This window comes from Triturus cristatus, chromosome 11, assembly GCF_964204655.1.
Source record: "Triturus cristatus chromosome 11, aTriCri1.1, whole genome shotgun sequence".
Lineage (NCBI taxonomy): Eukaryota > Metazoa > Chordata > Amphibia > Caudata > Salamandridae > Triturus > Triturus cristatus.
The window spans coordinates 770994095-771018277 of NC_140594.1; the positions used below are offsets into that span (position 1 = coordinate 770994095).

A 24183-nucleotide genomic window follows, 5' to 3' on the forward strand; every position below is an offset into this window, starting at 1 on the left:
CACCTCCTTCTTAATGCCCTCATTTATGTTCTGGACTAGTCCCCGATATTATTTGACCGTTCCTAGATGGCAGTGGTCATCTAGCCTCCATTGTACACTCGGACACTGAGGGCAAGGAACTGCTGCTTTTGTATTTGCAGTAAGAGTGGGCGACAATTTCCGTTCCCTCACGGATCGCGGAAGTTTCGACATTTTCGCGTTCCGCGTGGAACGCAAAAATGTCGAATTTTCGCAATTTCCGCGAGCGGAACGGAAATTGTCACCCACCCTTAATTGGTAAGCACCCAGGCTCCCCTGACCAATCACAATACTGCAATGCAGCAGTGTGATGGGTCTGTGCGCTGAGACACGGCGCTCAGCCAGGGGGCTGGAGGCGTGGATATGTTTTCCATGCAGGCTGTAATGCAGCCTGCATGGTGAACAGGGAAAGTGCATGTGACTGGTTTGGGCAGCCCAAAAGGGCCGGCCAAACAGTCACTGAGCACTTAGGAGTGGACAAACCACTCCTCCCCTGCCCTGTTCCAAGGGCAGAGCAGCAACAGCCACCCACTTGCCTGCAAAGCAGCACAAAGCATAAAATGATAACGCAAAGTTAACATTTTATGTTTTGTGCCCTGCACTGCTCAAAAGCAGTGGGGCAACGCTCCTCTGCCATAGCGTAGGAGCCGCAACTGCTAGTCATGCTGCATAGCATCCACAATGCTGTAGAAGTACACAATGTGATTAGCTGTCATTTTGTAGGTGAACACAAAGCATGTACATGCATACAAAAAGATGTGAGCGCTAGGGCAGGCACAGTGTGAAGCAACACGGAGGGGAGACAGGGGGATGGGGGGTTTGAAGCAACAAGGAGGGGGTCAAAACAACTCAGAGGGAGGATGGTGGAGGTGCAAAGAAACACGGAGTGCAGAGCAGATGGGGAAGGGGCAGCCGAAAACACACAAAGAGCTGGGAGAAGGAAAGCAACATGGAGGGCGAATCAACAAGGAGAATGGGACGGTGTGGTCATAGCAACATGAGAGAGGCAAGCAATACAAGGGAAGTAGGTAGGTGAAGCAACATGGGGTGTGGAAGGGGCAAACAAGACAGAGGGTGCGAGTAGGTCAGGGAACAAAAGGATCACTAAGCGCAATATGGAACTGTGTTGCGAGACCCACATGGGTGAGAAAGCATAGTTGCAGCGGGAGGAAAGTAAATGTGTAGTGGAACTGCAACAGGAGTGCGGCAGAGGGGAAATACTCAATGGGGTCTGCTGGAAAGGAAATATGCTATAGTTGAGTGCTTGAATCAAAAGTAGTACCCAAAAAGGGAGCAGTGGAGAGACAAACACAAAAAGCAGAAGTTAATACAAGATGAGGTAACAAATTAAACACAAGCAAATGATTACAATGAAGTAAACTAGTAGTAAGCAATCAGCAGCCTCTAAGCCCACTGTGTGCAAACAAAATGTGCAAGCGACAGAGCATTAACTGAATCACCCGAAACCTTAAAAGAATAAATGCAGGAAACATTACCTCCAAAATGGATGTCTGGACTTGTAGGATCTGCTCATGACCTTTCACCTGCCTGACGCAGATTTTGCATGACAACTGCGTGGTGGCAGGGGTGTAGCGCTCTAGGGAGAAGGCACACTGCAAGGGCTGCTGGTTACTGCACCACACACGGGAGAATGGGACTTCCTGAAATCAAAAAGATCAGTTTTAGCACAGATTCCATTTGTAGGCACTATGTACGAAAATGCCACATCTACCTTATCATTTCATTGTTGCTTTAGGGCCCTTAAAGGCTGCATTTTTTTCAATTGAGCCTTTTGACAGACAGTGTGCCATAATTTTTAAACCTGAAGAAGGTCAAAGGCCTTTATCATTATTACATACAATAGTAAAGGAAGACAAGTGTAACCATTAAACTTGTGGAGAAAAATATGAAAGTGATATAATGGGAGGGTGGAGAGATAATGCCAGAAACATAATTACTCTTCCTCTAAAGATGAAAAGTGTAAGGAAGACAATGTTACTATATTTTACACCACATGTGGGACCACTATAATGACATCAGCAAACAATGGGGTAGAATTGATCCAATCTACAGACCCACTATATGAGGAGTAGGTGAAGCATGTGTCAAAGCAGAGTACGGCAATGCCATCACAATGATTTGAGCTAGAAGAATAACAGAAAACTGCTTAAATGCAGGGATGTTAGTGTCTACATATTCGGTTTCGGTATATGTGTAGTAGTTCACAGCAGATGCCAGATTACAGAAGAGGACATAGTGGGGGAAAACTACCATTTTTGCAACCAGCTGCAGTGGCACTGGGGCACAGATCCCTGAGGAGCCCATTGAACCCACAACGATTTCTGTGTTTACTACCCCACAGCAGTAAAAAGGCCCGTTTTCCTTGCTTGCACCATGGCCCATGATATCCTTGATACTGGAGCAGCATAATTTCAGTGATCCATAATATTATAAATTACATGTCAATCGTCATACTGATATATGAAACTGAGTGTCAATGAGTCCAAATATATATATGAGTTTGGAGTGGCCACATTCACCTATTATTAGCCTAACGCTTAGTTTATGATGTACTCGTAGTAATCAACTGTATTGTGACCACAGGCCTTACTTGCGAGTAGGTCTTAAGTTGACCGAATCCTTTTTTAAAGTTTTCCTCGTACTGTGAAAGCAATGCTCTTCTCGAACTACTCTAATTTTTTCCTTTCAGGTAAGAGTGTCCTATCTATTCTGTTAGTTAGAATAGGCTTTTATTTATAATGAGAAACTGTTAGATTAGAGAGCAATAATTGGAGCCTGGTCATGGGCATGAAGTGCCAGGGAATGGGAGAGAACCTTCGTTACCAAGCAGACCGGACCATCAAAACTTTCCAAGGTTGTGCAGATAGCTGTGTGGTTCCTGATTTGTCGATGAGAATTCGGGGACTTCCACTAGCTCCCAGAAGACAGTGTATTCAGATTGTCCCATCCAGAGAGAGTTTGTGGGAAGAAGCTTCCAGAAACTTCTATTTCATATTAATTGTGTGCTCCTTAGCCGTCTTCAGCCAGGCTTGCTTGAATCCAGTGGTAAAGTGAGCAAGGGACTCACATCTGAGCATACCCTGCCAACTTATGGCGAACAAAGCGGTACAAAAGGGGGTGGTGATGGACGGAGCATCAGAACCAATCAAACACTCACACCCAGTCAACTTTGTTCGCCATAAGTTGGCAGGGTATGCTCAGACGTGAGTCCCTTGCTCACTTTGCCACTGGATTCAAGCAAGCCTGACTGAAGACGGCTAAAATGCCAGAAACTGGTCCTAGGAAGCTTGTTTCCGGTCCAGGGAAGGCATGGCTTGGCAGTTCGGGCTGGACTGTTCCCATGAGGCACAGGGTCAGACTGATTTGCATATGGCCATGTCTGAACTGGGGTGGCAGAGTGGGCTAAAGAACGGTGATGGATCAAACCCAGATCTGTTGACTGGGGGTGAGTGCTTGCAATGTTCAACACTCCGTCCATCATTCCGTTTGGTTTTTGCTTTGTTCGCCAAAAGTTGGCAGGGTATGCTCAGACGTGAGTCCCTTGCTCACTTTGCCACTGGATTCAAGCATGCCTGGGTGAAGACGGCTGAAATGCCAGAAACCGGTCCTAGGAAGCTTGTTTCCGGTCCAGGGAAGACATGGCTTGGCAGTTCGGGCTGGACTGTTCCCATGAGGCACAGGGTCAGACTGATTTGCATATGGCCATGTCTGAACTGGGGTGGCAGAGTGGGCTAAAGAACGGTGATGGATTAAACCGAGATCAGTTGACTGGGGTGAGTGCTTGCAATGTTCAACACTCCGTCCATCATTCCCTTTGGTTTTTGCTTTGTTCGCCATAAGTTGGCAGGGTATGCTCAGACGTGAGTCCCTTGCTCACTTTGCCACTGGATTCAAGCAAGCCTGGCTGAAGACGGCTGAAATGCCAGAAACCGGTCCTAGGAAGCTTGTTTCCGGTCCAGGGAAGACATGGCTTGGCAGTTCGGGCTGGACTGTTCCCATGAGGCACAGGGTCAGACTGATTTGCATATGGCCATGTCTGAACTGGGGTGGCAGAGTGGGCTTAAGAACGGTGATGGATCAAACCCAGATCTGTTGACTGGGGGTGAGTGCTTGCAATGTTCAACACTCCGTCCATCATTCCGTTTGGTTTTTGCTTTGTTCGCCAAAAGTTGGCAGGGTATGCTCAGACGTGAGTCCCTTGCTCACTTTGCCACTGGATTCAAGCAAGCCTGGGTGAAGACGGCTGAAATGCCAGAAACCGGTCCTAGGAAGCTTGTTTCCGGTCCAGGGAAGACATGGCTTGGCAGTTCGGGCTGGACTGTTCCCATGAGGCACAGGGTCAGACTGATTTGCATATGGCCATGTCTGAACTGGGGTGGCAGAGTGGGCTAAAGAACGGTGATGGATTAAACCCAGATCAGTTGACTGGGGGTGAGTGCTTGCAATGTTCAACACTCCGTCCATCATTCCCTTTGGTTTTTGCTTTGTTCGCCATAAGTTGGCAGGGTATGCTCAGACGTGAGTCCCTTGCTCACTTTGCCACTGGATTCAAGCAAGCCTGGCTGAAGACGGCTGAAATGCCAGAAACCGGTCCTAGGAAGCTTGTTTCCGGTCCAGGGAAGACATGGCTTGGCAGTTCGGGCTGGACTGTTCCCATGAGGCACAGGGTCAGACTGATTTGCATATGGCCATGTCTGAACTGGGGTGGCAGAGTGGGCTAAAGAACGGTGATGGATTAAACCCAGATCAGTTGACTGGGGTGAGTGCTTGCAATGTTCAACACTCCGTCCATCATTCCCTTTGGTTTTTGCTTTGTTCGCCATAAGTTGGCAGGGTATGCTCAGACGTGAGTCCCTTGCTCACTTTGCCACTGGATTCAAGCAAGCCTGGCTGAAGACGGCTGAAATGCCAGAAACCGGTCCTAGGAAGCTTGTTTCCGGTCCAGGGAAGACATGGCTTGGCAGTTCGGGCTGGACTGTTCCCATGAGGCACAGGGTCAGACTGATTTGCATATGGCCATGTCTGAACTGGGGTGGCAGAGTGGGCTAAAGAACGGTGATGGATTAAACCCAGATCAGTTGACTCGGGGTGAGTGCTTGCAATGTTCAACACTCCGTCCATCATTCCCTTTGGTTTTTCCTTAGAATATTTTAGCAGATCCTGTTCTGACCTCGCTGAGGGAAGACCTTTTCAGAACTCAGCTGATTTCCCCAACCATGGTTTTCAAGCTTCATGCTTAAACACCAGTATTTACTTCCCCATGAACATTAATTTGACTAATGAGGACACCTTGCTCTTAGAGTTTCTCATGCCACTTTTGATGCCTTAATTTGCATCTTGCTATATTTTGTATTTTCTTCTATATAATATACACATTTAGACTGCATAATGAATGTGTATATATATATACATATATATATATATATACACACACATATATATATATATATAGAGAGAGAGAGAGAGAGAGAGAGAGAGAGAGTGAGAGAGAGAAAGAGAGAGAGAGAGAGAGAGCGAGAGAAAGAGAGAGAGAGACAGAGAGAGAGAGAGAGAGAGAGAGAGAACCAATGCCTCCTCCAAAGTAGGAATAAGCACGGTACACTCCGGGGTTGAAGTTAAGGGCCTTATTAAAATTCAATGCGCCTAGTGCTTGCAGTCCCTCGAAACACTAAGGCAGACGCGTTTCAAGCCTTCCAATGGCTCTCATCAGTGGCTGTTCCAGGGGCTCCGCACTCTCTGTTGATTGTAAAACAAGGTGCAGGTGAGTGGAAACCGCTCCCTTTGACGTTGTTGCGCTCCTCCTCCAATGGATGTTAAACTGGCCGCTCGCGCTTTCCGCCTGCTAGGCAGATGCATGCTGGTAGTTACAGTCCATAGGGGTGTCTGTACAGTGACAGGGCACTCCTCACACCTAGTGATGTCTCAACTTGCCGGAAATGGGCTGCACTCCAGCTTGCGTGCCCAGCAGGACGACTAAAAGCCTTTCTCCCAACTCCTTACTCAGGCGAGCAATGTCGCCTCCTCTCTCCCCAGTGCAGCCATATCGCACCTTGATGGCAGTCCACGCCGCTAGGGGGGGGGACTCCGTGTCGTTTGCAGTTCATGCAAATATACCAAAGGGGTTGCTGGTCTTCACACGGTGCACCAGACCGAGAGGGTGTACCGTTAGTCAGCGACCTGCTTGCTGATAACACATAGAACCAATGCCTCCTCCAAAGTAGGAATAAGCACGGTACACTTCGGGGTTGAAGGTAAGGGCTTTATTAAAATTCAATGCGCGTAGTGCTTGCAGTCCCTCAAAACGCTAAGGCAGACGCGTTTCAAGCCTTCCAATGGCTCTCATCAGTGCCTGTTCCAGGGGCTCCGCGCTCTCTGTTGATTGTAAAACAAGGTGCAGGTGAGTGGAAACCGCTCCCTTTATGACGTTGTTGCGCTCCTCCTCCAATGGATGTTAAACTGGCCACTCGCGGTTTCCCCCTGCTAGGCAGATGCATGCTGGTAGTTACAGTCCATAGGGGTTTCTGTACAGTGACAAGGCACTCCTCACACCTAGTGATATCCCAACTTGCTGAAAATGGGCTGCACTCCAGCTTGCGTGCCCAGCAGGACGACCAAAAGCCTTTCTCCCAACTCCTTACTCAGGCGAGCAATGTCGCCTCCTCTCTCCCCATTGCAGCCATATCGCACCTTGATGGCAGTCCACGTCGCTAGGGGGGGCTCCGTGTCGTTTGCAGTTCATGCAGATATACCAAAGGGGTTGCTGGTCTTCACACGGTGTACCAGACCGAGAGGGTGTACCGTTAGTCAGCGACCTGCTTGCTGACAACACATAGAACCAACGCCTCCTCCAAAGTAGGAATAAGCACGGTACACTCCGGGGTGTCTATATATATATATATATATATATATATATATATATATATATATATATATATATATATATATATATATATACTTATTTGATACATTAATTTACTGACTTGATTCATTTGTAACTTTGACCAATATTGCAAATAAACCTTCATGGTTTGGCCAAATTTGTTTCACTGGAATTTAATTTTGCTGCTGATGATAGCTCCTTTTGGACTCTTCTAGCCGACTATAAGCGTCCCATACGACCAGTGGTGCAATCTTTAAGATGATTTTACCAGGACCTACAGATAAAGAAATGTGTGCTGTATCGATACACTATTGCCACAATCTGTATAAATGGACACTGTCATTGAGCACACTTAGAACACAGGAAAGGTGGGGCCTTGATTAGCAAAAATGCCTTTCTCTTAATGTGTCGCTTCATCCATGCCATAAGGCATATATTGTACAAATACTGTTTTTCCTGTTTCTTTTTCTGTCAACTTTCTTTCTTATGTTCATTATCGTGGCCACTATGATACAAATTATCTTCACCTTTGTTGGTGTGTACCATCAACGGCATTTGTACAATGTACCTTATGGCCCTGATGAAGCGATATGTTTTTGTGAAACATGTGTAAGCCTAAGAAAAATGTTTTTTGATTTAGGAATACGGAATACATTTACAACGGATCAATGTCCAAGGAAAAATATCTCTTAATTTAAGAAGACTGAATACATTTACAATGGATTAATATCTAATTATTGAGTTTGTACCCATTCCACTTCAGTTCTCTAAAACAGTCAGGGGTATATTCACAAGAACGTGTGAAAAACATCACCAAAAAATGTTAACGCAACTATACAATCGCAGCCTATCGTGGGAAAATAACCCCGTGTCAACGTGGAATTCACAACAAGGCAGTACCATGCGATAGTCTGCCGACACCGCGGACAATGTCCACGACACAACCACCTCGATGGAGATAAAAACACAAACCACAACACAAAAAAACCTGCGATGGGCCAAGCGCGATAAGAAAACAGTGACAACCAGTGCGAGGGCAGCAATACTCGCGCGTAATGCGGGAAAAAGCACAAGAACAGCATACGGAAAATGCCACAGAAAAAATTACATCAACTGCGGAGTACCACTGATGCACCCTGACGGACTCCAGAGGACAACATGTACCCCACAACATCAAAACACCGTGGAAGAACAGAACCGACAGGCACACCGCATGAAGGAGACCAGTGGCAGACAAATCATAGCCTCAGGAGCGACTCACCCACCGTGCAGCATACGCACATAAGCATAAGTGCACCTCAACAGTGACAACATCTCGGTACAAACAGCAACACCTCCACAACAGAACACAACTGGTTCCCCAAATGTGCACAACATGGCAAATCACATCTGAAACCGCAGGAAAATGTAACATGACAAGTTCAACTTGTAACCTGCAAATATGTTGTAATCACACATGCTGTGCAATTGGACATCTTGTATTGTCCCATGATTGCCATGGACGGCCACAATGCGACGTGCTCATTAGAAGTAAGTGTCAATGATGGTGTAACTACAGGCCATTCCTGCCGCAGCTGCAGTGGGATGTGGGCCACCTGCCCCATCGTCACCATCATCGTCCGGTACCTCTGGAACTGGGATCCATGGGGCATTGGTGCGAACACAGATGTTGTGCAACACACAACATGCAGCATTCATCTTGCACACAATGTCCCGGCTGTACAGGAGCGTTCCACCAGTGCTATCCAGGGGCCTGAAACGTGACTTCAACACGCCAAATGTGCGTTCAACGATACCCCTGGTGCGTATGTGGGTCGCACTGTACTGCCTCTGGGCGGGTGTTTCCGGGTTTCGGAGGGGTGTCATCATCCAAGGGCAGAGTGCATGTCCTTGATCACCTGTGACTGTGCAGGGAGAAAAGAGTCAATACTTGGTTCGGCAGGGTGTGATGGCAGGCCCACTAATCCAGTGAAACCTGTGCTGGCTGTTTGTGGGGTGAGTGTAAGCCAGCCCTCAGGGAGTAGCTGGTGCTGGCAACAACTCCAACAGTCATCAGGCACTCAGAAATGCAATGTCAGAACAAAAAGGGGGAATGACTCGAGTCGCACAGGGTTAGTGGCCCCGGATGCACAGCGGCTGACACGGGCCCACCACCACGGGACGCTGACATTTGGGAGACTGGGGTAGGTTCATGAGGGCAGAGCAGGGCCTCATATGTGTCATAGTTACCTTTCGCGGAGTGTCACGGCAGAGAATGGGAGGTCTACCCCCAGGGCATGATGCAGAGGGCACATGCCAGCTCTGTCCGGCAACATGGTGGCTATGAATGCCATAGACCCATGCCAGACAACAAGTCCGTACCTGCCCATTGCTGATGACAACCCCCAGACCAGAGGCTCAGACACCAATGATGTTGTGCTGGAGGATGACAGTCAATCATGGTGCACAGGGTCAGTGGCACCACGTGTCGCCGGCTTGCATTCAACAGGGTTAGTGGCACCATGTGTCGCCAGCCTTTCGATATGGAATTATGCCTCACTGATCGAAGGGAGTCTGGTGCTGTGACCGCTGCCACGGACTTGGGATCACTGCGATTCAGGACTCAGGACATAGTTCCACATGTGGGACCTACTGGGCCAAAGAGGACGCCGCTGGAGTATGTTAATAAGAAAGGAGTGATGTGGGCCAGTGTCGGGGGGGCCAGTGATGGTGTGCGGAGGCTCCAGAGGTTGCAGGACTGGGGCTTGGAGCTTGCACCGACACGTGGTGGGTCCTCTTTGACACACAACAGTGTCGGCAGGTGAGCAGTGCAGCCCTGGTGGGCTGGGGTGGGCAGGCCTGGTCTGTGCATTAGCATCCTGGGGTGCAGCAGGCGCACAGGGTCGCAGGCCTCACTGCTCACAGCGTCGGACTCGTGGCAGGCCGCGCGGCGCCGCACTGTCAGTGACGTTGGCCTTCCTGGGAATGAACCACGCTCTGCGCAACAGGGTTTTTGACCACACCTCTGCGCAGCCCTGGCGTACTCAGGGTCAACCCACTATACTCACGCACACAGGGGGGGATGCAGCGTGCGACACTTCCGCTATCTGACCCACGGCCTGGGGTGACATGGTTGCATCCACTGCTCCCTACTCTCCAGTCACCAGCAGTTGTGGTCTGCATGGACATGTCTGTGGTTTGCATACCCATGTCTGTCCTGCATATCCACGCCTCACTTGTCACTGTATACACTCCCATTCACGGGTCACTTGCATCCTTCGCACATGGCTGCATTCCGCATCTCCACACGTTCAGCTGTTCTGTGGCTGGGGTGCCATGATATGTCTGTATTGGGTGCAGGGGTAGCCCAGGATGACCATGGAGTGGTGTTGTCGTGTCTGGTAGGTGGTCGTGTAGTTTGACATGTTGTATGTGGTTTGGTCACGTGTGCATTCCCACAGTTGTGCGTTGTGTGTTAGTGGCTTTGGGGTGTATGATGTGTTGATTTGGCACTTACCAACGAGCAGTCCAGTTCCATATGTGCCATCCTGGAAGCGCTGGTTTATGATGGACTGTCGGAAGATGAAGGAATCCTTCACACTGTCTGGGTAGTTGGCGACGAGATTGGTGAAGAGTCCCCGGTGGTCCACTATTGCCTGCACATTGATGGAATGCATGTGCTTTCTGTTGCGGTAGTGGTGTGCAGTATGCGCAGGGGGCACAAGTGGGACATGTGTGCAGTCGATTGCCCCCAACACGGCCTGGAATCCGGCTGTGGCGTAGAAGCCTTGCTTTGTCTCCAGCTGTTCCTGCGCAGTGTTGGGGAAGTGAAGGTACTGAGGTATGAAGCTGAGGATGGCATCCAGGACAGGTGTGATGAACTTTGATAGGGCTGACTGTGAGACACCTCCGACTCTGGCAGTTGTTGGTTGGAAGGTACCAGAGGCCAACAGGTGCAGCACAGCCAGCAGCTTTGTCTGCAGAGGGATGTTGGTTCTCCGCTGTGTTGGGACTGTCAGCCTGTGGGCGATGTGGGTCATGATGCGGAGGATGGTTGTCCTTTTGAGCCTGTAGTGGGCAATGACTTCCTCGGGCGCTAGATCTGTGAGAGTGGTGCGTTTTCGGTAGTTCCGCTATCTAACTGTGCGCTGCCTCCGTGGTGGTCCGGGGGGGCGGGTCCAGGTCCTGGTGGTGGTGGGTGTTGTGGCCTTGTTGGGGCTCCGAGCTGCATGATGAGTAGCTCCATGGATCGTTTGTTCTTCGGGTGTGGCTGTGTGCAGGGCTCTGTTGCCTACTGCAGGTAGTCGTCCGTCTTTACACCTGCTTGAGGCAGATGTTAAATACCTGCGGCTACCGCGGCTTATTGCCTGTTTTTGGTTTACTTCGCAGATCTGTCAGTTCATTGTGAAAGTGGTGTTGTTGTTTTTTCGTGTGTTTTTGCACTGGAATGCCTACTCTGCATCTCATTAGGGTTAGTTGGTGGTGTCCACCATGGAGATACATTTTGGGGCATTTATCGCGGGAATACTGGCGATGTCTGCAGTTTGCACCAGCTTGTGAATGGGGTGTTAGATCTATCTCAACTTTTGATGCGTTAAGGTGGAGATAAATCGGAGATAAGTCCTTGTGAATATGCCCCTCAGTGTTTATCTATATTGCATACACGGCAGGAGGGTATTGTCCTGTAAATCCTTTTGAGGCCAGTGTCAAACCCTTTAGAGAGCCTCTGTTTCCTTCCCCTTCTATTTATTTTGTAGGTTCATAAAATACATGGCAGGTGCAAGCTGATGGACAAGGTCCGTCAAAAGAATTCCTGGTCTTAACAGAGAGCATTTAAGAATTTCAAGGAACGGACACGAAAACATGCAGTGCAAGAAAAACAAGTCCACTGCTAAATAAATCTCAAGTGCTATAAATATATCAAAAATAGACAAACAACCTGGTGAATTGTCTGCACAATGATGGTCTTACAATGTGAAGATAAAAGGAAAATGTGTGATAGACAGAAACCGGAAATTGCTATAGTTGCGCTAATTGTTGGCTCAAGAAGCAGATGCATTGGAAACATTAAGTCTAAAGAATGAAATATGTAGTTATGCAGACCCCAAAATTAGGCACGTGCATGTAGATGGAGAATTCATAGTGCACTGTATCGAGCTAATGAATTCCCTATTGGCCACTGTGAACACAGATACATGAAAACAGGTGAAGAAACCAATCCATGATAAATGCAAATCACATAAAATGCTTTGAAGAACAATGCAAGATTCAAAAAGAAGATTGACAAGGGCCAATCAAATTGAAAGTCAGTGCTAATCAACTTAAACACACCAGGAAGGAATACAAAACCATTATGGATTGGAAAAGAGATATGTACCACGAAGGCAAATGAAAGACCTTAGAAAAAGAGAGCAAAAGAAAATTAAGCTCAGGGTTTAACATTCCATGTTTTCCATTAGAAATTGCAGTAGCAAATTTGTATGTTGAAACAAAAATCTGAGAAATAAATCTTTAGGGAGATCTTTAATAACAAAGATATGCAGCTGGACTATTGTCAGGTAAAATTGCTTGCCTCTATGTTGGAGGGGCAAGAGAATGAAAAACATGCAAGCAATTTAAAAAATAGTTTTTTAAAGAAAATAATTTAAGTGATGCAATCACAAATATGGTAGTTTACAAAATACCTCGACCTTGTAAAGGCCAATCAAAAGTCTACAAACAGCTCGCTGCCTTGAGTTATCAATTCTGGAAGCAAGTTTCTTAGAACTTTCCAGCAAATCAACATTATCGCTGTCATTGAAAACTCATTGATTGCTTCACTGTGCAAGTGGGAAAATGTCTTAGAACCTGATTAGCCTGTTCAACATTACCTAAACATTTTCTCAGAGTGATATGAAAGAGAGCACAAGATTGGATTGAGCACATTTATATTCTAAGAACAGCATAATGGGGGTCTGATTGAAGATTGTCAACGGTCGACAAATATTTCATTGTGAATCCTCAAATATATATTCCAAAGAAGGTGTGTAATTCCCAGGCATGTCATATGTAGGTATCAGAGAACTGAGGACCAAATGTACTGAGCATTTTAACAGCCACAAATGCTCCAATTCAGAGTTGCAACACTTAAAACAGTTTTTCTTATTTACTTACTACATTTTATGAGTCAGAAAAGTTTTTCGCATCCCGAAAATGGGATTCCAAACGGTTACAGATTTGGTATCTGGAAAGTGCATGTTGTAGGAGCTCCTTCCAAATACCAAATCGGTATCTAATGTATCCGTGTATTGCAGCTAAAATCCGGATGCAAAACATTGATTTTTTCTTGTCACTCTAAGGAGGTGGTAACCTCTACACAGAATGGAAGGGCTCCATTTATACCAACTTTCCATTTGTAAATGTAAAAGGAGACTGCTGCCTCCAATACATTATAAAAACTTTTCTATCTAAAAGAAGTCCCATTTCTTTTAAAGGAAAACTGAAAACATTTTTTTTAAAAGGTTGTATCCTTAAAAATAAACATGGTGGTCTGCTTACCAGAGCAACCCATCCCTGTGATGGCCTCAAAAGCAGTGAGTTGAAACTTGCAACCTACCTTATTTTTAAAATGAGGTAGGTCAAATTCTGACTCACTACGATTCAGAATTTTAAGAACCAATCTATTAGTAGATAGGTCAGTTCTTAAAATTCTTTGCCGGATGTAAAAATACTGGTCATAAGTTGAGACCAGTATTTTGCGCATCTATGGCCTTGCATTATTTGTAGGGATTTTATATTGTCTCTGAGGAATGGGTTTGAATCCTGGGGATAGGAGTCCATACATATATTAAGGATACCTTTGGGTTACATTACTAAAGTCTCTTGAAGATGTTGGGCACTTTGTTTGTTCCCACTTCATTGGCTGTGTCCTTCGATGCAGGACCCTTTGTAACCTTAGATGATTTCTTCAAATTGCAACCACCTCTAGGATTGCAGAAGAGACAGCAGTTCACTTTGGACTACTAGAGCTGGCAGAGGTGTTGTAGGAGGTATGTGCAAAAACAACAGTTGATGGACATGGTATCGCTTTGTAGGAGGTATGTGCACAGGTGCATAGGTGCTTGCACGGGTGTACTCCGAACCAAAAGGCAAAGTGTGGGTGCTTATTTCCAAAATTCACCTCACCTATCACTTCTTCCCATCTCCCAGAACAAGTCCCAGGTTATGTCATCAGCCATCAGGCACAGGTCTAGCAGTGCCCCTCGCCTATAACACTTTAGTATCTTCTGCAACCGCAATGGGCATTAATGGGTATCCAGTGGCATCCTGAGGTTTGCAGGAAGAGAGCTGTGGGAGAACTACAGGAGTGAACGCTCTGTAAATTTGGCTGAAGTGAAAGCACCGAGGCCGTGTGGTACACAGTGCAGAGCCTGACATGTGAGCAAACCACACATTTGCTACATCTGCACTTTTCGCTTGAAGAGTGGGGCTCCATTGTGCATGCTGACTAGGTCTGTAGATCCACAGTTTGCACCCTCGTTCGTGCAACCTTGATTGTGATTCATTTTAAAAAGATGAATGAATACTTTTCAGGAACATTGCAATGGTGCAAAATGAAACAGACTCTTTCAGTAAGTGGCAGATGTTTGAACTCCTCAAGCATGCATCTCATTATAATACTGCAACTGGGCCACGTATGCAATATCCTATGTCCAAACAGTCCCAACACACACACTGCTAGCTCACATTCAATTAAGGATCTGAGTGCCAAACTGAATTGAATGTTTGGACTCATTTGTATTGTTGAAACCCATGATCCAAATTATAATTAAATTAACCTTTCCATCTAAAAGTGACATGGGACTTACACCAAAATTTGTCATTGCAGAAAGGTAATAACCTGAGGATTTGTATCATGCACTCCAGCTTTAGAATCGTCCTCTTTGTCGCAGAGCAGACTGGGCCACACTGACACTGCTGATATGTAAGTGGTGGGTAATTCAAACTTCGACAGACGTCATTGAAGACGCTCCTCTTCAAACAATGATTCTGACTGTAATGCATCTGTTCCATGTACCTGTGAAAGCTGCTGGGGCACTCCTAAGTAGTCTAATCAGAAGATAGCAATTCGTGTGGTACCTGTTATCTAATACAGGGTAAACTATCTAGTTTATTTCCATTCGTTAAGTGATGTAGCAATCAGTGTATTAGCCTTCTGGGATCTAAAGCAGGGTTAATGATCAAAATAACCCCCTCCTGTTCTACAGAATGATTGCTCTCTGTAATCTAAAGCAAAATAAAGCAGTTAGAGTAATAGCATCTCTAATCCAGAAAAGGCTAAAGTAAATGTATTGACCTGCAGCTGTGATCTATTTAAGAGAAAAGCTCTAGAGTAAATTCCTTCCCTAATATAGAACTGTATAATCATTAATTGTAGTTGTTTGCTTTTCTGAGTAATTGGAAGGATGGCAATCAAAATAATTTTCAGTACTGCAGTATAAGTGTGATAAATTATAAACCTGATCTTATATATAATGCAGAGAAGAATAATCAGGCCATTCGTTTGTAATACATTTCAAAATAGAGTATTCAGACAAGGTGAGCAAGCAATGTATGTACTATAATGTAAAGTAATGCAGGATAAATCACTCTAATATTCGTCTTTTGTAATCCAGCAAAATAACAAGCAATCCGAGTGCTCTTAATTAGCAAACAAAAATGATAATATAATCAGGATATTCTTATTTTATGATCAAATGAAAGATACAGTAATGAGAGTGCTAATTTACTTAATTTAATGCAGGACAGTGTACTGATTCATCACTCGCTATCAGATAAAACAAGGTAAGGTAATCAGAGTAATAACCTGCAATTTAGTGAGGTAATGCTAATTGTAATCTTCTGTAACTTAATACAGGGTAAATAAATTAGACTGTTTCCGCACTCAAATGCAGGACATCCTAATCAGAGCAGTCTGCTTTTATAATCCTAAACAATGAAAAGTGATCTGAGTTATCTTATCAAGTACTGATTGAATAAATCATAATATTGCACTGCAATCCTTGTGCAATTTAAAACGAATACAAATATTCACAGAAATTGTAGAGATAAAGCAATTTAAGTAGGCAATTTTGTTACATTAATTCAATTAAAATATACTAGTATTACTAACTTTAATTTTCCAATTTATAGTATGTCACAGTGATATGTACCTGAGTGCTGGGTAAATATAACAAGCTATCCTACAATGAGGTACAGGGTAATGTAATGGTAGCAATCACTTTTTGTAATCGAATGCAGGCTAAAGTAAACAAAGTACTATTCTTCTTCCATTGAGTAAGACGTCAAATAATCTGAGTGATCTTGTTCTGCAATCAAAATTTGAGTAAAACATTCATGGTAATCTGTGCATAAATTGTTGTGGTGCAAAATATTGTAAATATTTATATTTAATCTGATGTAGCAACCACACACACAGACACACAATCCATTTACCTCTCTGTGTTCTCTTTCTCTCTTTCACACTCTCTCTCTCTTTCTATCTCCTCTATCCTACCACCACCTTGCCTCTTCTGCACTTTCCTGCCTGAGCATAGTGATCCTACAGTCACCCACATCCAAGCTACACGGTCCATCCACCCAATCAATACCCAACGGACAGAACTCACTACCCTTCACCGAAACCTAAGACATGCTACACAACCACCCAATAAATACACAAAAGACAACACCCGCCATGAGCACCCAACACACGGATTTATCATAGTTCGCGGGCATTGGATACTGGTTAGCACTTTCCACTCAAAAATAGTTATTACCACCTTTCCAAATGCATGGCAGATTTGCCATCCTGAAAAACTGACGGGCCACCTGGCAACTTTACATGCACAACACGGAATGATATAGTTGAAAAAGTGCTGCCAATCTCAATAGCACTCTACCAAACCTCTTAGCACCAGTCTGAACATGTTAAATTAAACATTCCACACTCACATGCATAAAACATCATATTACGGCTTCATACCTGGCTAGCAAAGGTGTTTAGAATGCAATCTGCATAGTCCAGGCTATGAGCAATTAATCACCCAGCTCCATGACAAACAACAAAGTCTTTGGCACACCCATAAATACCCGAAACACATAACAAAGAGTGTTATCAGTATCTAACTCATTTTACTTTCACACTAACCAACACAAATCATAATTAAACATCTTAAAAAGAGTTGTGCAAAATTATTTTTTGTGAAAATAAATAAAAATGTAATATATCATAGGAAAATGAATTTGTAATATCTCATAGGAAAATGAACTTGTGTGCATAATTCTCAATTACTCAAAATGTAATATCTCATAGGAAAATGAACTTGTGCACATAATTCTCAATCAAAATGTCATGAGGGGAGGAGAGTGGGTTTGAGAAGAAAAAGGCCTCCAAAACATATTTTCTGTTTGACCAAGTCATCTGAAGAAACAACATTTGGCAAAATTGTGCACTTGCAAAATTAGCAAATCATTTAGGATCTCAAAGCAATGTGAAATTTTAGAATGTCATGCAGGTAATAGAAATTATGCATGGGACTGCTTTTTTTTACAATAAACTTTATAGATTTTAGTACAGAAGCAAACCATACACAGAAAAAAGAAGGCACAACTCATCAACATTGACACACATGCACTCACAACCCATCACCTCTGATCAGCTACAGAAGTACATCAACACAGAGGAGTGAGAAGTTTGTAAACGTACGGACCCTAAGCTTCTCAAACAGTAATACAAAAACTACAAAAAGGAGGTATGACCCATCTCTCTAAAATCCCATCATTTTACTAGGTTAGATGCGTGGCCCTATATATATATCTCAAGTGAGTGAGCGATCGACACCCAGGTAAATTAGTGCTATTACCACATTTCTTGGATATATTTATTTGGTCCTGTCCTCACCAACAGGTATCACCAGTGGCCTGCTTCCTCATCAGACCCACAGATACGTCACCTAGCGTGAGTGGGCGAGATCTGCACATTTGTAAGCGGATCACTTAGAAGGTAAAAAGTGAGGGATTATGTGTGAGTTAAAATTACATCAAAATATCCTAAAATTACTATTTAATGAGCAAGGTCTTCGGCAAGGTTAAAAAACTGTGGGATTTCATGAGAATATGATGGTCAGAAACATCAGAAGCTCAACATGTTTTAGCCGTATAACTGCCCAGAGGGTCAATCGGTTTTCTACAGGACCACATATTTAAATTAAATCCCTGTATGGTGTGGTTGATCTTTACAACCTATTTCAATGCATTCCTATAAGATTTAGAAAAGCATGCATGCAACTATACAGCCCATACTTAGGACTCTTTGCTCGATATGGTCATGGCTGAAAAGAGAGAATTGATTTCATAGTCATGAATTTATAAGATATTTCGTTCTGAATGTCCTCTGGCTTAGGCAAAATATCTCTTCAAAGTGCAGCAAAGCATGCAAACATGTGTGAGTCACCCCTCAATGAGTCATTCTTTATTTGTAAATGTCACAAATATATACATTTAAAAGGCACAATGGACAAATGGAAATTTAAAATCAAAATAGGCTTAAAATGACAGTGTACAGCATGCACACACAGGTTGGTGAAAGAAACAATCTACCCACATGGCATATATAATAAGTAGCCATCATAAGGTTTTGCGAGGTAGTCGGTCCATGTAGTCAAACACTGGAAAAAGGAATGCAATTGAATTGATTTGCGATTGAATATACAATTCAGTCTTTCTAAGAGTGTTGTGTCGTGGGCATAAGGCACTTACTTCTTCAAGGGATCTGGTCCATGACGATACCTACAGGTATCCCAGCAACCCTGCATCTTAGCGTTCCTCACGCTAAACGGCGTTTTAAAGGACTCACGAGCCGTTGCCACGTGACCGAATATTTAATCACATGGTCAGATAACGAGGCTTTTGATGTTGCATGCTTGTCGTATTTTGTAAATCTAAAAAAGGAGGGGGCGGTCAAGTGGAGCTCTCTAAGCACTTGTATACTATCCCATTTTCAAAGGTCTTTAATGAGATGTCTGCTGCATGAGGGACAGTTTTCATTTCTAGTGGATCTCAGAGATGCCAGCCTGCAGTGCATTATGTCAAATGAAGTGAGACAGTATCACTGGTTATATGGCAGCCTTGAAGTCTTCCTCTGATATGAAGGGAATTTATTTTGCGGATTATCTCGTGCCAGCCACACTTTGTGGAGTGGTCTATATGGGTCCAGAAGCTAAATTTGGTGTTCCTAAATAAACAAAAGAATTGGTTGATGGGGTGATGCAAGTGAAGTAAGGTCTTTCAGATTCAGAGCAGGGAGCCAATTGTGTCTCTGTTGTTTTTTGCTACTGGCAATAAGTAGGGCAGGGGGGAAATCACAATTTTATTTTGAGTAAATATGCAATATTTCAGGGAAATTATGTAAAATGCAAAAGCAGCATTTGACATGATACACGTCCTTGGGTCCATTTTAAATGTGAAGATGCATTTCCCACAGACAGCTCATGCTCACATTCTATGCGTACATGTTGTTCCGGTGTTCTCACGTTCAAGCTTTGCTGTGAACAGTGTGTAATCACACAATGTGGCATCATTTTGTTAATTTCTGGCCTGCATAACATGAAATTACCAAAACTGTGCTAGATTATTCTGGCGTAATGGAAAGCTTGCCCAGGCCTACCAATAAGTACAAATTCTGTATGCAGCTTAAGGTAGGTCATGAATAGCCCTTCTGAGACGTGAGCGAGAATTCTTCTGGTGGCTAATGCGGCAGTCAAGGAAGGCCTGTTACTGTTCTAGGTGCCTGAACAAACATGAGCAGTGGTGGTTGGAGGTGGGTTATCTGTGGGGATTTGAAAGCCCTTGAAAGGGAAGCAAGTATTGAAAGCCCACCTACCCCAGTCTGCCTGTGAATATTTGGGAACTTTAACACTGTTGGTGTTGTTGTTTTTGTGTGTGTGTTTTTTTTTAAATGTGAAATGGAGACATTTTGTTGTCAGTGCTATTCTTAGGGTGATAGCGAGCAGAGACTGACTGCAATACTCAGCTGGTGCAATCCATAAGTAACATACCCATGATTATGCTCTAACATCAGAGACTGCTTCCACAGTACTGTCTTTATGGATGTAGAACAATCCCTTGCTGCTCAATGTTGAATTTGCTGATTTTGCAATGTTTGCAATGCCAAATAAAGATTATGGCTGTTGCAACGTTTTTAGATTGTGTTCGACCAAGGACTGATACCTTTACCATGCATAAGACAGAACTTTTTAGTGGATTTAATGAAGGCTATGGGCACCCTCTAAACAAGGTGTAACCCAGCCATGCTAGAACATCATTTCATTTAATGACTAAATTCACAGTTGAAACTGTTGTTCCTATTTGACCCATTTTACTATTTCTATTGCTGTGGCTGCAGCTGAGGCTTCATAGAGTATCACATACAGAACTCTGTCAATCTGTATGGCTGGATGGAGCCTAATTATTCTCTGTACCCTCGCCGCCGCCACCCCCTGGCTCGTGTCCTATGTACCTCATTCAATATGCTCTCACAATTGCCCCTTTAAAATCTGCCCCTGATATAGTTTGATATATTTGCACCGTTTGTTTAAGATATTTAAATTTTGTAGTCTGTTAGAAAAAATTGACATCCAACATCCTTTCCTTTCACACTTTCTGTACCCCAGCAAGACGGTCACATAGTTACAAAACCCTCTCACTTTGCAGTCAGAGAAAGAAGAGTAAACAACAATCTTAAGCTTTAAAGGAATAAGCAGGAATTTGTCAGATGACAGCCTAGCTTTTTAGGTCGAGGGACCATCCGGTCTGCCAAAGGCAGAACCGGAAGTCCGGAGATCTTATGTTGCTGAGAGTGGCTTTTAGCCCGCCTCTCTTTTTAGCTCTCCTCCATTGGCTGGCTTCCTAAACGGAGGCCAGCCATTGGAGGAGAGAGCTGTCCCTCCAAATAGGCTCCGTCTTTTTCAGATTCGGGGGCGTGTTCCGTGCTCTTCTTTCCACTTTTTAGCCACGCCCTTTTTTAGGCGTGTTTTTCTCTCCTCCAGCCAATGGCAAGAGGAGAGAAAAAGAAACACGCCCCCGAATCCGAAAACGCCACTGCGTTTCTCCGAGGCATTTCTGCTTCGCCTCGGACAAAGGCGGTGGTGTGCTTGTTTCTATGTTGTTCTACCTCACTGCCCACCTCTTCTACCCGCGTCCCTATCGCTTGCTGTTGTCCTCTTTCTGGACTCCGGTTTTCTCACTTTTCCGGGGCGGGTTTTTGCCCTCTTGGTCCCTTTCCCGGGGGAGACCCTGCCCTTGCTACTTCGTTAAAGGCACGGAAAGAAAGAGCATCTCCAAACAATGCCCTGCACGTCTAGTAGCTGGCCCTGGTGCACTGAACCAGTCTGCTCATGCCCAGAGCTCCGATGGGGGAGCGTGTGCTGCACACCCCTACACCAGAGTATCTCATCTCCCCCATCCCTAACATGTACGTGCAGTCCCTGGTGTCACTTGAGTGATGACATTCTGGGCATCGGGTCCTGCGTCTAAGATTTTACGCTCTCTGCGTGCGGAAGTTGGAAGTCACGTGATTTGGTGTGAGAGGTGACCCTATGCTTCTGGGTGTATGTATGCACATCACAGATATTGCAGAGAAATACAATGTATAACCCACATTTGGCAATGCTTGTATCTTTAGTCATGCCAGTCGGATAGTGGTGTGCCGAGCTGATCAAACTACATCTGATGCGAAAGTCTGTATCCCTGGCTGTCTGCGGTTGATTCGAGTGTGTTTATTTCGGGTTCTTTTTATGTGGCTGTACTTCTGGATGTGCGTGTGTGATATTTAACCTCTAGGCCTTTGTCCATTGTGGCTGTTTCTTATCTAGGTGCGTACTTGCACACGGACATGGCTCTTTGCTGGAAGAGGCTCCCTCACTTATAAGCGGTGAAAGCCTTGACTTCCGTGTAAGTGACAGGATCGCGAGGGGCCCGTGTGTTTGGGCCGCTTGTCCGCTTCGAGAGAGGGTGCCGAAGAAGCAGTCTGCGAAGGAGGGTGGTGCCCACTAATTGCCGAGCCCCCCCCCCCCGCATCAGACATCTCCTTAACCTTGCTCGAGCCGAACGCACCCAGAGTGGGGATTGGCCTCGCAGAGCAAAGGGCTGCTGAGCGGAACCGGGACAAAAGGCAGCTCTAGTCAAAGTCTAAAAACATTCAAGCAGCACCGTCTGAGCACTCCGCACCGCACTGCGCTTGTATCAATCCATGCAAAGCGTCTTGTGCTGTCAATCGAGTGCCAAGCGCAACCACTCCAAGCCAGACACCCCTCTTGTTGTTATTGTTTAGGTCGAAGGACCGTCCGGTCTACGGAGGCCAGCCATTGGAGGAGAGAGCCGTCCCTCCAAATAGGCTCACTACTTCACAACACCACTCTGCTTACATCTCACTACCTCACAACATCCCTCTCCCTCACTACATCACTGTTTCACTACCTCACTCTCTCTCACTACATAACTCTCTCTACCTCACTACTCCACTCTATCTCACTACCTCACTATCTCACAACTTCTCTCTCTCAAAACATCACTACCTCACTCTCTAGCTCACAACCTCACAACTTCACTCTCTCTCACTCACTACCTCAATCACTCTCTATCTCACTACCTCAATATTTCGATCTCACTAACTCACTTTCACTCTCTCTTTCACTACCTCTCTCTCTATCTTACTACATCACAACATCACTCTATGCTTATATATCACTACCTCACAACATCCCTCTCCCTCACTACCTCACTCTTTCACTACCTAACTCTCTCTATCTCTCTACCTCACTCTCTATCTACCTCACTCTCTATCTCACTACCTCACTCTCTATCTACCTCACTCTCTATCTCACTACCTCACTCTCTCTCTGCTAATGCAATAGGTATCACATATGCAAAAAAAAGCTAATGCCAATAGAAATGACAATGCCATTTATTTAGGGATACAAAAATGATAAAAAAATAATGAGCAATACCAATAGCTCTACCTATAATATTGCCGAGACCATTGCATTGTAAATGCTTGTTTATTTCTGTCTCGAAGGCACAGAAAATGTGATAAAATAAAAATAAAATTTAGAGGAATCTTTATTGTTCATTCTTCTTCTAAAAACGCAGCATGGCTTTTTTTTTGGTGGTGCTCACCTCCCTCTCTGCACCCTTACATCCAGGCACTGTGGATTTATGGACAGTAAATTAATATATTTCCAATCATGTCGGTCACAGTGATTCGTTTTCACTTCATCACAATATGTGCTACTTCCTGCTACTGTTGCTCTTCACAGACGATGCTGCTTCAACATATTGGTTGAATACTCAGAACAAAGAGGGGCGGCTGCACAACTAACACGAGCGCAGTCAAGAGCATTGTCAACTTTCACTTGCACTAAAATCCGCGATAAAAATATATTTGAAAAAAAAATAATAAAACTAAATCGCTGCTCGGGGGCCTGGCACTGACATTGCACCGAGCACACGCAAGCCTCAATAAACCATAAAGATTAACAGAGGGAAATATTCGGGGGTATGCCGGCTTCCTTTAATCGCTCCCCGACGTTCTCTTAAGACAGAGAGAGCGGAATGCGGGCTGCCAAGTCAGAGGCACTTCCGTCGAAGAGGCTGTAAAAGCAATCATTGCAAGATCATGTTCTACATTAAAGAGGCAGGCTGGCATGCAAAGCAGACAAAGAAAACTAGCTGAGAAGAGCTCGCGATTTGTTCAGTGCGAGGCGGGCACAGAGAACAAATGCCGTCTGTCAAGGGAAAGACAGTACATCATGGCTGTAAACAAAGAAAATGGCGGCACTACACCTGAAATAGCTATGTCATTCCGAACTGGTGTGGCCACTCCTGTAAACGTTGGCTCAAAGTTCCTAGGCGAGACAAATGCATACACTTCAGTGTATCTTTCTGTGCATTTGCCAGTCTGCCTATTCCAGTCAATTATTCATGTATCCTCTTCTATCCCTGGTTTTATGTACAAGGCTCTGCCTACCGAGGTATTAACCTATCCGTGAAGCAACAACCCATGTGGCTACACAATTAGTTAGGCACCTACACATGTAAACATCTACCAACATTTTGGCTACATGTTTATCACCTGTCCACATACCGTCCCTTGTACATATGTTTCTCCCCATCTCACTGGTATTCCTCAAATGTACACACCCATCTCCCTACCAACACAAATACATCTACCGTCTGTCTACCCATCTGTAAGAATGAAAGCCACTTTC

At 44.8% G+C, this 24183-nt stretch overlaps 1 protein-coding gene across 1 annotated transcript in view; it reads right to left on the reverse strand.

Moving 5' to 3' along the window:
* The window catches only part of UNC5D (unc-5 netrin receptor D), a 1316579-nt gene that overhangs the window by 61251 nt on the left and 1231145 nt on the right, over positions 1-24183 (reverse strand). Inside the window, exon 15 of the mRNA XM_085634460.1 lies at positions 1515-1679. Within this exon, the coding sequence (XP_085490586.1) occupies positions 1515-1679 (165 nt within the window). The remainder of the gene's footprint in view (positions 1-1514; positions 1680-24183) is intronic.